General features: G+C 34.4%; 1 protein-coding gene across 1 annotated transcript; it reads left to right on the top strand.

Moving 5' to 3' along the window:
* Positions 1–6: 6 nt before the first annotated feature.
* On the top strand, positions 7–1,813 carry LOC107580434 (microtubule-actin cross-linking factor 1-like; the record flags this gene model as incomplete). Its single annotated transcript, XM_016266141.1, has 4 exons — positions 7–44; positions 122–288; positions 381–543; positions 1,746–1,813. Coding segments are annotated over exons 2-4 (324 nt in total), but the record flags the coding sequence as incomplete, so codon positions are not given.
* Positions 1,814–1,819: the final 6 nt, after the last annotated feature.

Raw genomic sequence — 1,819 nt, 5'->3', positions numbered from 1 at the left:
GGCTCCCAAGCAGCAGGTTTCCCCCGGTCGCAAAGCACCAGCAAGTGAGTAAAGAATCAGTGTGATCCGCTGCTGTGATTATTGTGTGCATGTAATGTCTTTGGATTGTATTCATGCATAGAGAGGAGAGGCACAGCGAAGCCCCCGCCGTCCGCTCCTCTTCCACTGGAGAAACTGGACCCTCAGACAGCCGTGATGAGTCAGCTGGTGAGCCAATGGAGGAATCTCTGGCTCCTGGCCCACGGCAGACAGAGCAGACTAGAGGAGCATCTGCAGAGGCTGAAAGAGGTGATCATGACCGCGCTCTAGCTTTGAGAAAAGAATACGTTTGTGTTTGAATCCATGTGGTTGTCTAAGAACCGTCTCTTTGGCACATGCAGCTGGAGGAGTTTGCTAATTTTGACTTCAACATCTGGCGGAAAAGATACATGCAGTGGATAAGTCACCTCAAATCCCGGATACTGGATGTTTTTCGTAGCATTGATCGTGATCAGGATGGACGAATCACTCACAAGGAGTTCATCAGCAGCGTTCTGGCCTCTAGTGAGCATTAAAACTCTTGGTTGCTGAATTGTTTGGGTGGATACTCATATACAAAATAATATATGTACATGTAAGGAAATATATTGTCATATGAAGTAAAAACATTTATGAAAATACAATTTCATGTATATATATATATATATATGTATATATATATATACATACATATAAAAGGCTCATAGAAATATGTATGTTTATGTACTGTACATGTAATACTTTTTCAGATTTTTTATATCCATCCTAAAACCAGTCAAGTAAATATGAAAAAATACGCACTTATTTACAAAAAAAATTTGCAAAAACATATATAAACAAACACATTTTTTGTGCATATATATATTGCTGACATATATGGTTGCTACATGTAATACTATATAAACATCATCATACAGAGATCATTAATATATGTGGGTCAAAGACGAAAAAGGGTTTAAGCATAAAAACAATAAGTGTAATACTGCTTTAAATTGTTGTTGTTTTTCTGTTTAATTTAACTGCAATTGTTTTTTTTTCCGAGCAAAAAATCAATATCATACATTTTCCCCTGATTTACAGAAGAGAGCCACTAAAATGTCATTCAGTGTAACAATTTTGTCAGGCATATTTACAACAAAAATCAATTTATGGACATATTAAAAAAATCTAATTTCACCCCAAATACTAATTAGTTGTAATTTTACATTTTTTAAATGTGCCACTATCCTAGGTTTTGTCCACTTGTCAGTAAGAATGTTTAACTCATTTAAAACACAGTCAAATTTAATATGCTCCCTTATTCTTTTATATATTTTAATATGTACACGTCAGAATAAGCATGTTGTTTGAATTTTTACATAAATATTGTGTTACACTGAATGACGATGTAACATTATTTTTACATTTTATTTTCCAAAAATGTATTTGAAACCTTAAAAGTAGACACTTTACTTACATTTAATGTGCTTTCTATGGACATATAATCACTTTTGTAAATTTCTTTTGATGCGGACGTCTTAACGTCTTTGACCCATGTACATAAACTAATTTTACTATGGAGATTTTATATATGTTATAAGCATTTCTTCATCCACCCAGAGAACATATGTGAAAATTATATAGCGCCTTGTCGGAACATATATGGTAATATCACTCTTAATACATGGGTAACAATAGTATGGGTATATATGTAACTGTTTGCAATATTTGACTTTGCAAATGTACAGAATTTCCCACCAACTCCCTGGAAATGACTGCGGTTGCTAACATATTTGATGTTAACGCCGATGGATTCATTGAC

Source organism: Sinocyclocheilus grahami, unplaced genomic scaffold, assembly GCF_001515645.1.
Source record: "Sinocyclocheilus grahami isolate Dianchi unplaced genomic scaffold, SAMN03320097.WGS_v1.1 scaffold33366.1, whole genome shotgun sequence".
Taxonomy (NCBI): Eukaryota; Metazoa; Chordata; class Actinopteri; order Cypriniformes; family Cyprinidae; genus Sinocyclocheilus; species Sinocyclocheilus grahami.
This window is presented reverse-complemented; position numbering and strand designations above follow the sequence as displayed.